Below are 17,181 nucleotides of genomic sequence, written 5' to 3' on the forward strand. Positions count from 1 at the left end.
TTAAGTACCCATCCCTCCACCCATCCCCAGCACCCTTTTAAAGATGGATGGGCGTTGACCAGGGGAAGATACTGTACACAGAGACACACTCTTGCATAAGCCCCACCACCTCCGCTGAATCACCTTAGATAAAATCACTTTCACACTACAACAGCTCTTTTTTCTGTTTTTTTTTCTTGCATTTGTGGGAAACTGGCAAGATGAACATCAGATCTACAGATTTTAAAGGATTCTGTGCCTAAATGTGTCGACCCGTTTCCTGATTCACATATAGATTTATCTGATTATGATGTTTGTTCAAGAGAGATGATGAATATCTGCATAAAGGGCTGCTGACAGATTTATGTTAGCATCAGGTAAGTGCTAATGGATTTTGAAATAAAACAATGAAATAATAAATAATCGTACTCAGTGAGTAAAAAAAACTAAAGGACAAATATTTGACATTTTGGGCATCAAACCCATTTTATTTGAACTTAATGCAGTTTAATCCAACACAGTCAGTGCACATGCAAAGTATCATATTTAAATATATACTGTATGTTTGTACCAAGTGTCATGTTTTAAAAGTTTAATAATCCAACATTTAGGTAATAAATTAACAAAAGTGAAACATTACTGAAAACACTGCGCACAATGAGTATACACTTTGAGTAAAGCATAAAATACATGATAAATTCATCAAACTGCAACGCTCATGTTTCTTCTATTTTTTTTTTCTGAAAATATAAATTTAAAAAAAGAAAAATCATCAGTGTAAGACATCAAAAATGAAAATAAAATGAGATCACAACTGGACACATTTCTTTGTCATTACCTTGACAGAAATCATAATACTTCTTTTCACTTAAAGGTATTATGTGTAGGATTTTCACTAAATATTACACTAACTAATAGAATAGCGCATGTGCTACACGTTATAGTCACATTGAGCAGCAAATCTAATCACCGCCCCGTTGCTTCTGAATATTCAGCTACCGGTCTGTGCATAAAGAAGCAAAAGTGACCGACTATACAGATCAAAAGTGCCTTCTCCAGGACGCACAAGCAAATAACCAATATTAAAAATGAAGACTAAGTAGATCACCAAAGGTCATTTTTTGAACCATCACATCCATGGTGTAAGATAAATTCAACAGGAAAAACACCTTGGTTAATTTAAAGAGAACACTACACATAGCACCTTTAAAAACATGTCTGTGATTCACCGTTGATCAGCTCGTGATCGTTGAGAAATACAGGAAGTTAAAATTGTGCACAAACCCTGAACAGAAAAAAACAAAACAATCACAGTTGAAGAAGCAACTACAGCTTAGCCATGTGTGTGTGTGTGAGTGAGTGGGGTGGGGGACGTCTATAAAAGTCTGATACCGATGATTTTAGCGCTCCGTCACAGAGAACCACTGAGGTTTGACATTTCTGACACGTTGCTGAGAATTTGATATGTCTGTGTCTCAGAAGCACGCAAACGGACAGAAAATATTCTCCTGATGTGCCTGAGTGATGGAGGTAGAAATGTCCAGTGCTGGGCTGATTGTTAATTTCCAGCATAATCAAGAATGATTTTTAAAAAAAAAACAATTCATTTACCTCAGATACTAGTCTTATATTTAAGTAGGATATGGCTTACTGGTGGCGCAGTCTGCAACTTCCTATATGACTGTCAAAAGTGTGTTCACTTTGGGGAATTAAAGGAACAGTGCAACATTTTGGGATATGCATTCATTCCCTTTTAGTTTTCTTATTTAGATTAGATGATTGATGCCACTCTGATTGCTGTACACAGAATATAAAGATTCATCTGGATGTGGTTAGCGTAGCTTAGCACAAAGACTGGAAACAGGGGAAGATAGCTAGCCAGATAAAAAAGATAAAGAAGATATGCCTGAACGCTTACTCACTGGCACTAAAGCCTTATTCACATGATACTTCTTACTGGTGTATATATATTGATACATCAATAGGCTGATAAGCACCATGACAGCATGTGTGGTCAAACATTTTGAAAACTCCCACAGTGATACAAGAATTGTTAATACATTTGCGTATTTTTCTTTTAATCTGAGCACAAACCACAGTTCTGGTCAAGACATGGTTTTGTATGAACTTCCACATTTTTAGGTTTCAGTTTTTTTGTATGAAATAAACATTTGTGATAATCACAACGCTTTAGAGGTGGCGGAAGTAGTGTCGTAATCTAGACCACACTAACCGAAACCAGAGTGCTCCGAGACCCAGACAAAGGCCAAGACATTTAGGAGCCGAAACCGAGTCGAGACCAAGACCAAGGCAGGGCGAGGCCAAGAAGGGTGACGGCTATAACCTATAAAAAAAAAATCAAATTATGAATAAATTTAACAAAACAAAAGTCATTTCTTCTTTTAGAAAGGGGCGTTTTCCTTCTAATCACAGGTCCAGACCGGTCTAGATTTAAAACCTGGAGTCCGTCCAGTCTGAGACTAGACCTAGTAAAAAAAAAATTGATTCTGAGATGAGACCTTCAAAAAGTGGTCTTGAGAACGGTTGTGAGACCGATTTCAAGTAGAACACTAGGCGGAAGGGACATTTTTGTTACCTTAGACAGAGCCAGGCAAGCATCCATTTTCCCCCCCATTTTTTTTTCAGTCTTTATGCTAAGCTAAGTTAGCCAACCGCTATAGTTGTACCCTTAACTTTACAAAATAAACACAAGAGTGGCACCATTTGTCTCCCTAAACTCTCAAACAGATCAGCAAATGAATGCGTTTTCCCCGTAATGTTGACCTGTTCTACAAGTTCCACTTTAACCCTGCGGTGAAATAGGTCGATCAACTCATGGAGATTTGACTCCACATGCAATAAAAAAAAAAAAAAAAAGGCCTTACATGAATGTTTATTTCTGTCACACTTAGAAGCTTATATAGAGGAGCAGGCTGAACCAGCTGAACCTGAAGTGCTGTCACACTTGTGTTGTTTTTTTGGCAGCTGAAATCTCAACACGGTCCCTCCTACTCGCAGCTTCTTTCTAGGTTTATAAGTGTCGCTCTAATTTTCACTGAGTCAATCCTAAGGGCTACTGTATGCCCACTTTGTTAAATGTATGCACTCAGCTTTCAGATAGCAGCTGGTGTTGAAGACATTTACCTGCAGGCTGATACTACCAACAGTTACAAGCCTATACAACAAAAAAATAAAAAAGGGGGGGGTTGCGTTTTCATGACAAATATCCTGAAAAGAAAAATGATTTTAGCCGAAAGAGAAGTCGCATGTCCACATTTGACAGGCACATACAGTTAGCAGACTGGCCTTTAAAATGGCTTTGTTTGTCACAATGGATCGTCTACAAGCCAAATCAGAAGAATTTCACATCATTACAGCAAAGTGAGGAGTGTTAGAAACACACAGAGCGATGTTGGTTTCTTTTAATCTTTGCTATAAACTTTTGGAATGATTATGGCTAACCCCTTTAAAAATGTGACACGAGGATAAACATCTGAGTGATGAAGACAATGAAAAACTGTGAGCACCATTGGGAATCTTTCAATCTCTACTCAGACCTGGTTCAACTGAGGACCAAAAGAAAGATCGTCACATGAGAGAAGAGATAATGTGAAGGGAACGTGGTCGTTTATCTGATGTCAATAAGGTTTGACGATTAAAAAAAACTTTAAAAAGTGATGTGTGTCCTTTTTTATGATTTACTCTCTCTGCCACATGAAACTAACAAAACGTAGAAATCATCCAGCGGTCATTTCATGGTTTTCCAAAAGTGCAATCGACATTTTCCCAAAGTGTCCTGCGTCCAACTTGTCAGAGAAGTCATTTGTATGCATTTGAAGATTTACATCTAATTATAAACAGTCGGTTTTATCGTCGAGCATCTGTAATTAATAAAGCTTGGACGCTCCTTTGAGAGACAATGACTCAGTAAGATTATTACCTAATTACATCCTGCAGAACAAGGCGTGGTTTGCATGCTAGCTTAACCCCAACTTGTGTTGTTTTAGATATTTTACTGTAGCATTTAAGCTGGGATTAAACATTAGTTTTCATTGGATGCTTGTTGTGAGCATGTGTGTTGCACTAGGTGTGCGGAGAAACCACTCCCCTTAGGCAGAAAAAAAATGAAGAAAAACAGTCATTTAAGTGACTGGAATCAGAGGAAAGACTAGATGCTCATGTGCTAACTAGCTCATATATCGTTTGTTTTGATTTCCAGAACACAGTCACTCACATCCATAGATTGTCCTTGCTTCCACTGGAGGAACAGGTAGCATTAGTGTGTGGAGTGTGTTTTGAGGCCTCATATACCATCATGGACTTGACAAATAATCCATGAAGCTAACAAAGCTAGCTCGATGATTGGAATTGAATGGAGGAATGGGTAATTCAGCTACTTTCATTCATTTATTCTCTTTTTTTTTTTATTTCACCTTTATTTTCGCCAGGGTTGTCCCATTGAGATCAGAGATCTCTTTTACAAAAGACACCTGGCCACAGGTAGCAGCAACAGACACTTTCAACAACAACAGAAACAAAAAAAAAAAACAGAAGTCACACTGTAGGTTTAAGAAAACATGAAAACGATCAGCTGAAACATCTGCGCACAGAAAGTCTGGATACGAGATCTTTCACCGACGATTTGAAAGCATTCAGAGAAACGAAGTGTTGCAATTTAAAATCGGTCTCAGTCTTACTTTTGAAATAAAAAAAGGACTCCATCTTAAAGTAAAGTCAAAAGTAAATATTTACCATGTTAACTCAGAGTTGTATAAAAAAAGTTCCCCCTCACTATATTTGCTCCTCAATTAAACACACACCACTTTTAATTTTAACTACAAAACTCAGGTCCTAACCAATGAAATCCATGTTTTATCCTGCCTAAATTCAGCAGTTTTAACTCATCAAACGACGCTGGGTGTGATTTCATTCAACACTTAAAACTACTTTTACAAAAGGCAGGTGACATTAACAAAGAGCCCCGCCCCCTTTTATGCAGGCTGCAGCCAGGTATAACAAATGTGAAGATTTCACTTCCCAAGAAAATCAAGAAAATTAAAAATAATTCAAGCTGTTCCAGCAAAGTATACAATCCTAAATGGAGGATTTTTTTTTTTTTGACAGAAGGACAAACAAGCTTAGTGACTGGGTGTAAATATGGCTTAAGGGTTGTGCATATATTCCTACAAAGTGTGGTTGGAAATATACCCCAAATATTTGATTCAGTGTGTGAAACCAAACATTTTGAAATTATCCGTCCTTCTGTTTTGTTTGCACAGAAGAGAACAAAGCAATGCGAGCTCGAGCGGCACCAGATAACCTCATTCTGATGCCTGAAAGTGAAGCTCAGTCCTCCTCTCAGAGAACTTTGGTGGAGATTCAAGAGGGACAAGGACATGCGCTGCATGAAGAAGAGGAATAAAAGAGCTCAAATCAAAACACAAGGTGTCATGGGGTAACAGCAGAGAAATGTTGACATTTGATTGTCAGCCTTGAGAAACAAAATAAATCCTAGACAAATACATCGAGTACAGCGGTAAATTGATTTGTTTTTGTTTAATATGGCAGATTCATGATTTCATGTTGTGATTTTATACTCTGGAAAACAATTAGAAACATTGCACTTAAAAGTCGTACAAATAAAAACCTACAGCACTTTTTTTTTCATTTCGTTAAGTGAGGCCGCCGTGTCCACCTAGCGCAACATTTTTCTGGGCGCAAGCGTCTTTTTTTAAAAATTGTTTTCTATGAGTAGAGGCCTTTGGCAGCAGAAAGCGGCCGCCTGGAGAAAAAGCGCAGAGCCCAGCGCCTTTTTCTACGAGCGCTTCAACTTTTTGTGCGGCCGCTCCGACCGCTCGAGTTGAAAATCGTTGGGGCTGTTGACGTCACCGGCGCTCTTTTCCAAATCTCAAAGCTCTTTGCTCCGCGTCTGATAAACGGGAAAAAAAAAAAAAAAAAAACATACGGTAAAAAGTAACAGAGTCGCGTCGGACATACAGTGGCCGTAGTCAACGCACTGTTGTCATAGAGACAGGACGGACGTGCAGCGCTTTTCTTCTCAGCGCACAAACCGCTTCATGCGAGCTCTACGGCGCGCACAGCGAACGCTTTTCTGCCCAGAAAAAAACGCTAGGTGGACACGGGGGCCTAAGGATTTTTTTTTTTCAATGGATTTTCTCGTCAAAATTCATTCACTTTTTTCTCACGCACGTTTTCCAACTCTGCAAGTGCACCCGAAGTGAGTTGAGCTCTCCTTCAGCGTGCAGTTGTAGTTCTTTTATGATCTATTTGTAGTAATGTGTGACTAATGACATGTTCAAGCTGTGCTAAATTAGCTGTAATTTTCTAAAGCTTCATCATCTTTAGAACTTGCATACTTTTTAAGAAATCTACTACTAGGTAAAGGGGGGGAGGGGGGGTCTTTCTTTTTTACATATTAACTAACAATGAAGTACCAGCCCTTTTTGAATTTAAAAAACTAACATGTAATAAGAATAGTAAGAACTTTGTTGCCATTAAGCTGCGATAGATTTGATAATATGTACTAACATGCTGGTTGTTTTTCACACCCAGAGGTCCACCCTGGATATGAACCAGCAGTTTGACTATTTGGACCTGAGATTTTGGCAAACTGCTGCTGAGATTCACTTTGTGCGATCAGGTTTGTGTGTTGATGACCTTTCAATATTTGCGACACTGAATCTCCGTCATGAATTATGATCGGAGGCAATCTCTTAGATGGTTTCGAGTCCTTTTTAAATACGCTCCTACATCAGTGGGTAAAATGAACTCTCTGGAGGGTTTATGATGTTTCGTCTACTGTATTTCTAGTCTTAAATAATATGTAAGAGAATGTGAAAGAATACCTCCTTCAAAGCACTCCTTTCCATGTCAATGGGATTTCAGGATACACCAACATGTTAGCGGTCAGTTTTCTGATTTCCTCTGACATGACTCACCGCAGCTTAGTGCTTGTGAGCGTCAACACGGAGACAAATCAAAATGAAGCCCCCTCGGTGTAGTGGAAGGGGTTTGCTTTTCTTGTGTCTTGGAGCAACGTATTCCATGATCATTTTTCCACTTTGATTGTGGAATAAGAAGTTTGATAATCTTGTCCACAGGTAGATTTTTCTAGGAGTGTTAAGGGTTGATGCGAAGACTGTATAAAAAGATGGACGACATGACAGCTCTCCGCAAAAGTGAAGCCAAGACATTTGGAGCTCCCCCTCCTGACTGTCTGCACCGTAGGTCATAAGCTCCGCCTCCTCCATGTTAACAGATGGGACATGGGTCCAACTATAAAATTTGATCGTTTTTTTTTATCAAACATGATTTCTGTCTTTCTAGATAGTTCTGGACACGCCGATTTATTCCTCAGTGTTCAATATTTTGAGAAGTCGAAACCTAACTAACCCTAACACGAGAGTCATTGAACTTCTTCAAATTGACAGAAGAATCTGTTCCACCCCGGACGTTACCGACCTCAGGGATCGCTGCCGTTTCATCGGTTAGTTAACTGTGTTTCTTTTTAGGGTGGGTTCTTTTTTTTTTGGCTTCAGTTTTGTACAAAAGGAGGAGGAGACACGTCGACCATCAATAAATACAGTCGAGGGGTAGAGATCAGTGAGTGATCTGTTTCGCCCAGGGGGGTAATATGATAAATATTGCTTAAAGGCTGTAGGTCAGAGAACTAAACTGAGGCTTGAACAAGTGGCGGTAAAAACCCATCTAACACCTCGACTGGTACAAGGCCCCACCGTTGACTAGCATAGTTTTTGCATTACTGGATCATGGCTTAAAGAAATACTCCACTGTTTGGTTTGATTTTCCTTAACTCTATTCTACTCTGTTTCAACACAGGACCAATTAAAAAAAAGAAGTAGCCATGTTTCATTTCACACGTAATGTCAAAATGCAAACACCTGGTTGGTCATGTAGAAATGTTTGCATTACATCAAATTGAAATATCAGCATGTAAAATGTTAGCTAACAATGCTAACCAGTGACGTTCGGCTGGTTAGCATCATGGCTTTAAATAGTTTGCAATGAATCCTGGGTGTTGTAGTATGGTGAGAACAATTGAACTATAAGAAAGAATTGTAAGGTTGTTTGGCTGATGTTTTAAGTTTTTTGTTTTTTTTTGCCTTTAGGAAACATTCAATAGCCTAGACTAAGAGCAGTGGAATATTCCTTTAATCGAGGGCAGGAGGATGAAATCAGTGATATGCAGCCATTTGTAACAGATGGCACAGTAACTGAGAAAAATAAAAAGTAAACAAGAAGAGACAAAAAGTGCCAGTGACAACCAGCAATGGCAAATTGGTTTTGAGGGAAAATCTTAAGACCACATTATACTGAAAAGGTAAACAGGACAAAAAGTAAAGTTAGCTGTTGGCAACAAGACAAGGGGCCCACCTTTCATCATGTACCAATGAGCATAAAAAGGCAACACAGGATGAAGAGCGATAAAGGGGAGAGTGGATTATGTGCTGGGCCGGTGTTTGATTTGATTTGAATAAACCGTATAAAGATAGTTGATTAATACTAATTACACATTGGTAGAGATCTTGTACTTGGGAGACATGTTATTATGGAACCAGATGAAACTAAAAATGACTCCCATGGTTTTGGGTATACGCTCGTCGTACGCAAACGTCATGGCCTCGTGCAGCGGGACTTTGACCACCTCGATAAGCTCTCCCTCCCGAGGCTCACCTCCACCCGCGCTCACGCAGTTGTCTTCAGACACCTCGGCGTAAAACATGGTCTGCTTTGAGCCCGTTACGCCGACGCCTGACCTGAAGAGGGGGGGAAAGGAGAATTAATTGATATTGATATCTGCAGTTAAGAACGAAAAAGCTTCACATCCAATACTGTACATTTGAGAAACACATTTATTTCCTTTCATGAAACAAAACACAAACGCTTCTGTGTTTCAACTGGTGTAACTACATACTGTATGGTGCCCATCGAGTTGGGGGGAAAAAGTAAAAAGAAATATTTGAAACTGGTCCCTATTATTCATATTGGTCCAATATTTTAAAATGTCTCGCCCCCGGTTTGCATCACAGGCTTTTCTCTATAGACGTAACCTCTTTAGATAGATAGATAGATAGATAGATAGATAGATACTTTACTGATCCCGAGGGAAATTCAAAGCATCCAGTAGCAGGTTACAAGATGTGCATGACATGAAACATTTGTTACAAATTAAACCGCAAAATCGACGCCCCGCAAAATGTACATAACCCATGCAGGGATAAAAATATATGTGTAATTTAAAGCAAGAACCTATAAACAGTTGAGGAAAAAATCTGTAATTAGACCTGAGTATAAAAAAAAAAACAGTGTTGATCTTCTGAAGTTGTGTTGTTTATATATGTACAGCAATGTTTAAAAAAAAAAAAAAAGCCCAAACTGGGTAAATCTGTGATATCTGAAACGTTCTTAGACTTGACAGAGCTCCTCCAAACTTACTGAAGACATAAAACTGTGACTCAGACTCATCAGTAAACTGAATAATGTCACTTTGAATAATTCCTGTTATGTAGAAATGTTGTTAATGTTCCCCAAAAAAATTAATTAAAACATACTGCAGGAATCTAAAATGCCTAATGTCTAAATTTAGCCAAGAGGTCCAAATAATAACTTATTTTTATAACACAATCAGAAGAACACGGTGAACACTTAATGTGGACAAAGAAACATTTAAAGCTCTGTCTTTGATTGCTGCTAAAAAAAAAGTAACAGGAAGACCAAAGGTTGCCTACTGTTAGTAAAAGACTTCCTCACACACTGTGCTTCTGTCAAATACCCCCTCATAGGGGTCATGGGGGTTAAGATGACACCTATGTATTTAATGGAAGCCGCCCACACATAACAATCATCATAGACAACACCAACAGAGCCGGAGGATGTGCTCCAGTCAAATCAAAAGCAGAGTTCTGAGAGTTATCAGTCATTGCTGTGCAGGTGCTGCTGTTTAATGAGGGACTGCGCTCCCAGTGTTATTCCAGCAAAGACGGCTGGTTGTTGCAGTGAATTTCTCTGATCTACAGGCCGTCTCCATCTCCAACTTTAGTTACATTTTTTGGATCTTTTAACAGGATGTAGAAACTCAGGGAAGACAGAGGGGACGACTCAAGACAGACAGATGCTCCGGGCACAACCAGCAAGAAGAGGAAAAAGAACTAATGTCTTTGGGGTTGTGCCAGCTGCTGATGGCCACGCAGAAAAAACTCCTCCATCCTTGGTTCACCAAACTTTCAATACTTTCTGCATGATAACTGGTAATGTCCCTATTGCCCCCCCCCCCCCCCCCCCGTCTTGCCAAGTCTTTGTTGGACAAAGGAAACACAGTCTCTTATAAGTCCCAATCGTATCCACTGATCATCGAACTTGACTTCCATGACATCAGCAAAGAGGACACTGAGAGGAGAGGGGTGGTGGGCTCTCATCCTTCCTGACGATGCTCCATTTTTCTGTTTTCTCTCTATAGTTGCTATTAGGATTGACTCGCACAACTCGTTTGCCAGTGACGCTAAATTCAACAGACAATTAGTGAAAAGAATCTTGTTCTTGACAAAAATCTGTGTTCCAGTGTTTAGCACCAATACACCAAGTCAAATTCCTTGTATGTGTAAATGTACTGGGCAATGAAACATGATTCTGATTCTGATTCCTGGTTAATGAGAAATTGTACACATTTAGATAATTTTTTTCCAACATGAAGCAGTTGCAGTGGTAAGCGCTGTCGCAGGGTGATTCCTGGTTTAGTTCCTGGTTTAGTTCCTGCTTGGACAGGGGCTCTTCTGTGTGAAGTTTGCATGTTCCCCCTGAGGATGCGTGGGCTCTCTCCAGGTACTCGTTAGATTACTTAGTGACTCTTAATCGCCCACAGGTGTGAATGTGAGTGTGCCCGGCTGTTTGTCTCTGTATATCAGCCTTGTGCTTGACTGGGGATTGGTCAATTTCAAAACTCTTCCATGACAGGTGTTTTTTTTTTTAAAGGGATGAATATTTGATGCAAAACAGAATGTTTGATGAGGCGATACTAAACTGGATAACAAGAAATGAATTGTTAAGGGACCACAAATATAAAGGGACTCAAGACAATTTAAAGCATTGCACAAAAAGATGTTTGTGTTGTGAGCTGACATCAAAACATGAATGACCTGCATTCACTTTATTTAACTCATTGACTTGGAGAAACAACGTCATTGCACAGAAGCATGCCGTCAGCTCACCTGTAGGAAGTAATCCTCTTCAGTTTGGAGGCAGGCACATCGTAGCCGCACTCCTCCAGCACCTCCTGACGGGCGATCTCCTCCAGGGACAGGTCAGGTTTGTCCACCAGGCCCGCACAAAGCTCGTAGGTGACCCCTGCAGAGGCCGGGGGCTGCTTAGAGGAGCTCTCCCCCTCTGAGGCTGACTGGCCCTCCTGAGACTCAGAGGCCGGGGCTGCAGCTTCAGCTTCAGCTGCACCCTCCTCGTTTTTCTCAGCAGACTGAGGAGGCTGCGTCTTGGACTTTTCCCACTCACACATGTAAACAGCTGTAGGTGGAAAAGAGGACAGTGACTGTTATACTGTGAGAGGATTAGAAGATACAAGTCAGTAATGTTAGTCAATTAAAGACACTTTAGAGTCAGCTTGCTGCCTCATAATGCACACAGCACTTTATACCCGTATTGTTATAATGATTAAATCCTCCAGTATTTGTAAGAACCTGGAGCCTTGCTTTAAAGTAGCTCTATCATGTCTGTTTTTTATTCTGTTTTTATTCTGTATTTGTGGTGTTTTTAAGAGTGGTATTAATGTGCCACCTTGTTTGAATGTGTTACTTTGTGTTTTAAAAGGTTTATATTTGTCCACACGAGTCAAGGACACATTTCCTACTTTGCATACAAAAGTAGAACACAAAGTTTTTTCTATTTGGGAAATTTTAGGGATTTTTTTTAGCACATTTTGAAAATATTTGTAAGGATGATTAACTTGACTGGAAACTCACTAAACTGACTTTAAAAAAACTTGAATAAGCCCAAAATGTAGGATCTGGACACTTTAACATGAGCTGATGTTTGAGCCAAGCAGGAAGTGTTTGGGAAAAATTAGCATCAAGCATGTTGGAGGGGGCGATGACTACAGATCGTGTCTTCCATCCTCTTTGCTCCGTGTCCGATCGGGTAAAAACGATCTCCAGCAAACCAGGAATATTCCAGGTGGCAGACTTTAGTGACATTTTCTTGAAATACTAAGCGAGTGGATTTGTGAAAAGGGCTGTAGTTTAATTAGTGCCTGACATAATTTATACTTTAAGGATACTTAATAAAGAGCACTTCTACAAAAGGCCAGAATAAGTCAACAAAGTTAAACTAAATGTGATATTTTCCACATAAGGTAATCACTCTTCTGTGTGAAAACCACCTCCTTTAGGTCCCCTCTAAACATTTATTGTCTGATACCCATGAGCTGACAAGTTTATGCTACACCCCCGCTTATAAAAAAAAAAAAGTGATTGTCGTTTGCAGACAAACTGATTTCCTTGAGATAAAAAAACTTTTTTTCCCAACAGTAATACGAGAGGAAATAAATATATCAATGGCCAGACTTCCTTGCATTTAGCACACAGTGGTGTGGCACAGTCCCTGGCGACTCCTAACAAAGGAGCTTAGGCCGCTTTGTAACGGGGCCTCTTGTCGTCTATTTCAGAGTCTGCATTGTTGCTAGGATCCAGTCGAGTAAACAGTGATTGTAAGGTTCTGCTGTTTCAAGTGAAAGTGCCCGAGGATATACTGTATAACAATCTAGATTTTTTAAAAAACCCAAGGTTCCCCACATCAACATTTTGTTTGTTTTCTGAATAATGGTGAAGTGCTTACCTGGACGAAACTGCTTGACGAGGACAAAACAGTGTAAGGTGGTGTTGAAGATCAGCACTGATACACTACGAGGAAAAAGAAAGAGAAGAAGAAGAGGTTGAGCTGACAATCACTTTGTCAAACAGTTCATCTTTTTGTTTACATGATCCATCACTGGTAAATGAAACTGACTCCAGCACGTTTTTTATTTAAACCACTCGTTATAGAGAAGGAGGACGTTGAAGTCACAGGTTTTTGTCCGCACTTTGGGACGATGGGACAACAATGTTTTCAGGTTTTTTTTCATCCAAAAACCTTTTATCAATCGTGAGGAATAAAAACATCCCAACAGAGACAAGACACTGAAAACAACATTATAGGGATAGTTCTGTATTTTTGAAGTGGGTACTTGTCAATAGAAAGTATATTAGCCACAGGAGATGTTGGTCAGCTCCGCCCCCCCTGCAGAGATAACAGGCACAGAAGCTAGGCTATACATTGCAGCAGACGCCGGGTACCTTTGCTCAACATAATTTCGTACATGTTCAGAAAAGCAGAGCTGAAAAAAACAACGTTGGGGTAAAAGCACGCTATATTGAAAAAAAAAATCACTGTGCTTTTCTTTTCCGCTGGCAAGTCCCTTTGTTGTACAGTGGCACTACTTCAGCGCACCACACATTTGTGTTCTTCCCGCAGCGGCCCCCGTGCAGTCTATCTTTCTATTGGACAATTTCAGTACCTTCCAGGGAATGCAAAATAAAGTGCATGTGATTAAGTTGATTGTATATGATTGACATTATTTATGCATGTCTGTCAGTATGAATTTGATATGGACAAATAGTCACCAACTCCCAAACAGTTGGAAAATTGTTCAGGTCCAGTTGGATGCAAAATGGTCATTAAAAATGAAGCTTTAAAATGTAAATAAAGTTGAAATAAACAAAAGTGAAATTAAAGCAGATCCAATGAATTTGGTAAACTCAGTGAGTACGTATGAATGGCAAATCACGCAGGTTCAAATAAACTGTTTACAATCCAGCCGTGTATGATGCCTGTCAAAACACTCGTGCCTGTTGTTTCATGCAAACACCCAGTCAGCATCCTGTATCAACATCAACACCATCCTATCGCCTAGCAACGCTGCAGAATGGCAGAAATATTTGCTCTCACATTTGGCACATCCTGGCTACCATACCTTGAAAACAGATTTTGTTTGGCAGGTGTGACGCGTGCCAAGAGTTTCAAATCATACCAAGGCTCTTCAGCGTTTGCATCCTTGACTTTAAGTTATGAATTACTGGATATGATGACGAGAGGTTCGTTTGAATCAAATTTGAAATGTGTAAATAACTGATTACTTGAATTTCAATGCAGCTAAAAATAAGTCTGAAACTGAAATCCCCGCTAAATGAAATCCAGATTCAACAAAGACTCTGTGGATGGAGATGCAGGGGTCAAGTCTTATTCTTTACCATGATAATTGTATATCAAGAGGAAGTTCACACTGTGTGAGTGTGTATATAAGTGTGACTGCCACTGGAGACTGGAGGCCTGGGCTCAGTGTTGGGAAGGCGGATGTGTCTGAGGCGGCAGGAAGCCCTGCCCTGTCTTTCCCATGGTGAAAGGGAACCGGTACATTGGTATTACATCGTGTTTCTGGCTGCAGCGCCTGGGCTGATATGGATTTAATATCCGCTTACATTACAGATATTTAAAGTGAAAGTCTGATGCCTATTATTAGTAAATTATAGGATGTTAATGGGAATGGTAGATACAATATTACTAGGTGGCCCAGACCTGACAAAAGCTTCTCACAGTGTTAAAATAAAAAGTGAGAGCCTCTGGTCCATATTGGGAGCCTCATATCTGGACCCAGCCAGTGCTTTCTTTTCACAAAGAAGCCATTTTCAATTGCTACCTACTTGAAGAAGGTAATAGAGTTGGCACTGGACTATTAAAGAAGAAGAAAAACCAAATTTATCAGATGGATAGCCACCCAATTCCTGCATGGAAATCCTTTAAACAATGTTATTTTCCTCCAGAACTCTTCAGCAGGTATATATACCAGACTGCAGGCAATCTAAGTGTGTTACCGATCATTGTAACAGTCCGGAGCTGCAAAGATTAAAGACGCTGGATCATCACCACTTTAAACACAAGTAAGATAATGTGGTAGAGTTTTTATCCAAAAGTGGGACACACAGGCCCGAGGCATTGGAAGCTGTCCCCTGAGGCTGCTCTGGGTCATGTAGTGCTGTTCCACACCATTGCTGCTGTTCTGCAGCTTCCCGCTGAAAAAGAAATGCTCTAATGGTTTAACGGGGAAGCGGGCTAAACGGACACTCAGGACTTTTTCATGCACCGTTAAGCTTTCTCAGCAGGGGTTCTGGCTGGACAGCAGGGGAAAAGTGGGTTATAGCAGACATCTGAGCGGCAGGGTTAAGGTGACTACTGGTAATAATATGTAGAGGATATCATCAGGAAAAACTCGGATACGTTCTCTAACTCAACATCTGACATAATGGAACTGAAGCAACCTTTCAATAAAAGTTGTCCAACCCAATTTTTTGACTACTTAAAAAAATGTTTTTGTGTTTTCACAAATACCCAATCAGTGCAATATATTTGATCTAAGGCTGTCAAATGTTTCTATAATTATATTCTCAATACCCCTGTTTAAAACAATGCAATGCCCTTTTTTTAATGATCTACATGTATATTATCAGAAAGTACAAAAGCTACAGACTTTTGCAGTGGGAAAAAGAGAGAGCACTGTCTGCACAAATACAAATACCATGGCAATGTTTCAGTGCCAAAACGTAGCCAACTTATTTGTGCAATTTTGGCCGCATGCAGAGCTTTGCCAAAAACTTTTGTACTAAAAACAAGAACAATGAAGCAATATTGGGTGCCTCAGACTTCTATTTATGTTGGCATGGTAACAAAACAGGCATTGATATATATTATATGTAGGTAGGTATCATGTTTTAGCTTAAAATTCTGGTATTCTGACAACCTCATTTGTTCAGAACCAATCTCAAATATATTATTTAAAAAGAGAAATTCTTCATGAAAATACAAACCCTGACAAGAAGACATCACCAGGACTTACAAGAGCTGACATATACAGAATTAATTTGTCTCTCTGCTGCCTGTAGTCTCTCCAACTTCTTACCCTGACTAAGGATACTCGCCATCATTAAAAGTCACTTCCAGTAGTCTACCAGCTCCAGTAGAGAAGCAGTCTCATAAACACACAGGTGTCAAAAAAACAAAGTAATGGGACTAAGGCCATCAAGTCCACATGTGGTTTTTTGTAGATTTCGATAAAGCTTGTGATCTTGTCCCTGTATGGATTTTGGAGGATCTGCATTCTTAGCAGTTATTTTAGCTAAAAGTACTCTGTGTCCAATATATTGTATCGCTGCATCCATACCAGTGATATTGTTCTGTGGGCGTTATCAGGCTCTGACCTGCAGGATAGGCTGGAGTTCTTGAAGGTCAGGAGCTCCCTGGTCACAACATACGACCTTAAACAATTGATTACCAATAAGTCCCCTCGTACTGAATTCTGTTCATCCAAATGACCTAGCTGAAAGATCCTCAATGTGAGGGTAAGATGTGGTCAGATTGATTGGCCGAGCTGCCGCCTGGGGTTAAGACAGTGCTGTGTCAAATTGTTGTGGTGAAAGGAAAGCTGAGTGTGAAGGTGAAGCTCTACACTTATGGATAAAAAAGAGAAATAAAAAAACAGGCCACAGGTTCAGAATTGGATTTTAATATTGTACAGTCCCTGTTTGTATGAACGGGTTCAGGCGTCATGCCAAGAAAAGCATGCTGATGCATTGTGGGCACCTTGCTGAGGTGAACGCCGCTCATTGTGATGTCATATGTCACGGCTTGAATACGATACAAATCTTTTTTTGTAAGGATAGATCAGTGATGAGATTTGATAATACTTTGTAAATGCTTGGTGTTTTCTTATTTCTTTATAGACTCAACAGAAAAAGTATTTTCTTGAAAGATTGACTGAAAAGTGTGTTGGCTTTTAAAAATGTGGAAAAAGGCCAAACTCGGACAAAATCGACTGGATTGAATTGGTCTGCCGGGCCTTTGAGATATCAGTTCGTGTTAATATTTAGCTAATATCAACGAGATCTTCTCTTGTAATTGTGAGCACAAAAAAAAAATGCTCTAAAGAAGGCCTTGTGCCAGAAACGTGGAAGCGTTTGTTTATTGTGATGTGAGCCAAATGAACGAGTGAAGTCAAGTCTGACATGAATGTTGAAGACTTGTGAGGACGATGTTTTTGTGTTCTTTTGCAGAATGTCTCTGAATGGATGG

At 39.8% G+C, this 17,181-nt stretch overlaps 1 protein-coding gene across 1 annotated transcript in view; it reads right to left on the reverse strand.

Annotated features, from left to right (window-relative positions):
- Nucleotides 1-5,503: 5,503 nt before the first annotated feature.
- The window catches only part of nudt14 (nudix (nucleoside diphosphate linked moiety X)-type motif 14), a 29,362-nt gene continuing 17,684 nt past the window's right edge, over nt 5,504-17,181 (reverse strand). Inside the window, exons 3-5 of the mRNA XM_061051705.1 lie at nt 12,859-12,923; nt 11,226-11,532; nt 5,504-8,777 (exon numbers count right to left, since the gene is read on the reverse strand). Coding sequence (XP_060907688.1) covers nt 8,528-8,777; nt 11,226-11,532; nt 12,859-12,923 — 622 coding nt within the window. The 3' untranslated portion in view covers nt 5,504-8,527. The remainder of the gene's footprint in view (nt 8,778-11,225; nt 11,533-12,858; nt 12,924-17,181) is intronic.

This window comes from Labrus mixtus, chromosome 12 (genome assembly GCF_963584025.1).
Source record: "Labrus mixtus chromosome 12, fLabMix1.1, whole genome shotgun sequence".
NCBI lineage: Eukaryota > Metazoa > Chordata > Actinopteri > Labriformes > Labridae > Labrus > Labrus mixtus.